Source organism: Grammomys surdaster, unplaced genomic scaffold, assembly GCF_004785775.1.
Source record: "Grammomys surdaster isolate TR1022 unplaced genomic scaffold, NIH_TR_1.0 97, whole genome shotgun sequence".
In the NCBI taxonomy this organism is placed as follows: Eukaryota; Metazoa; Chordata; class Mammalia; order Rodentia; family Muridae; genus Grammomys; species Grammomys surdaster.
Window position 1 is genome coordinate 10699353 of NW_021604576.1, and position 1760 is coordinate 10701112.

General features: G+C 48.1%; 1 protein-coding gene across 1 annotated transcript in view; it reads left to right on the forward strand.

The window, feature by feature from the left end:
- Positions 1-707: 707 nt before the first annotated feature.
- The window catches only part of Mms22l (MMS22 like, DNA repair protein), a 109011-nt gene continuing 107958 nt past the window's right edge, over positions 708-1760 (forward strand). Inside the window, exon 1 of the mRNA XM_028780643.1 lies at positions 708-1025. Coding sequence (XP_028636476.1) covers positions 868-1025 — 158 coding nt within the window. The 5' untranslated portion in view covers positions 708-867. The remainder of the gene's footprint in view (positions 1026-1760) is intronic.

The window sequence follows — 1760 nt, forward strand, 5'->3', positions numbered from 1 at the left end:
AGGGAGTAAAAGTTGTTATGTCTGAGGAAAAAGCAATCTGACTTATTCAGTGTGTCTGGACAAGGGATTCTCTTCTCCCTCGTGTTCTGGGCCACTGCTTCAGAGCAGAAGGCATCCACCAGAGGAAAGCGGTGTGGGCCCCAGGGCAGGAAGAGGGTGGACCCGCTGCGGACAGCCGAGGGAGGCGCGGGGTTCCCGGGAATAACGCTCTCCCAGGCCTGGCCTGAAGCTGATCCCGGCTGTTCTCAGAACCTCCTCCCTTTCCTCAATAGAGAACTACGTTTTCGTAGAGCGATCTCACCCCGCAAACTCTCAAAGATACAGAGAAAAGTTAAGACAGACCTCCTGTACCAGTCCGGACCCACATGGTCTCGCGAGAGCTTGGGCAGAGCTAGACTTTTCAGTGAGACTCGCGAGAGGGCGGTGCCGGAGGCGGGGCACGCCGTGGCGGGAATTTCGCCTGCTTCCGGTTTACTCTTGGCGGGCGCCGCGTTCAGCGTCTCGGTCCCGAACGCTGGGCTGGGGCGGAGGGAGGCGGAGGGAGGCTGCGGGGCTGCGTGCACCACCTCGGGCCGCGGCAGGAAACCAGTCCGAGGTGCGTGAGGCCCTCAGAACCCACTGCAGCCCGGAGGGAGCGAGGGCTGCGTTGGAAGTCTTGGCGGCTCCAGTGTCTAGGGCCGGAGGCCTGGAGGACGCTCGTTGCCTTCTGAGCTTCTCTGGTTTAACTTTCTTTGCCCGATGCATGCTGAGGGCACATTTTGGAGCTCTGAGGTAGCCCCTTATCTTTCATCTTCTTGCACCTTGTCTTTGGAGCCTTAACGATAACTGTACGGAACCGCGGTGTCATTTCAGAGCATGATGTAAATAATGGATGGCTGTTCCGCAGCGTCTGTCTTCTTGACTGACAGCTTAGAGCTGGAACTGGGGACAGAGTGGTGCAAACCCCCCTGCTTTTCTTGCGCTTTTGACAACAGAGAGGGAACATTTTCTGGAGAGTCCTACCTTGCCAGTGGCGCCCTTAAGCGGTAGGTAGAGCCCCATCCCCACCAACGTTGGTTAATTATCACTGATGTCTAAACTTAGGTGCTCAGCAAGCCTCGTTTGATATAAGCTTAGTACATAGAAGGTTCTCGCCAGTGTTAGGGCTCTGGCTGGGTTTTGAGTATTACAGAGAACATTCTGGTTAATTAATAATCTCTTAGGAGTGGGTAGCTGGACATTTAATTTACTTGGACTGGTTTCAGAGCAGCCTAATCTTTTGGAACTTGTATTTTCGTTTAAGGATAATAGTTGTCTATAAGTTTTCAGTAGTTTATAAGTAGAACCTGACAGTTGTGTTGCTCCGGTTCTTTCCATCTGCATACAGAATTCATAGACACATTAGTAAAATGAATATTACAATAAAATTGCTGTTCTTGAATTAGTTTGGTAATGCCCTTTGAGGAAACTTCATTAAAGAAAACCGTTTTTGTTGATTTTATGATTATACCTTCTTAATAACCTTAAAACACATTACGTAGCTATATGATGTCATTCTTCATTATTGGGACTGTTTGGTGTTTTAAAAAACGCATTGTCTCTTTGAAAGATAAAATACTATGACCTAAGACCACTTTGTATATTGCCTAGAATTCTTTTAAGTTTTCCTTTCTGAGTTACATTACTTCGCCTGGTTTATACAACGTAAAGTGTAAAGTATCCCCCCAACACACGATATGTATATGTATATGTATATGTATATGTATATGTATATGTATATG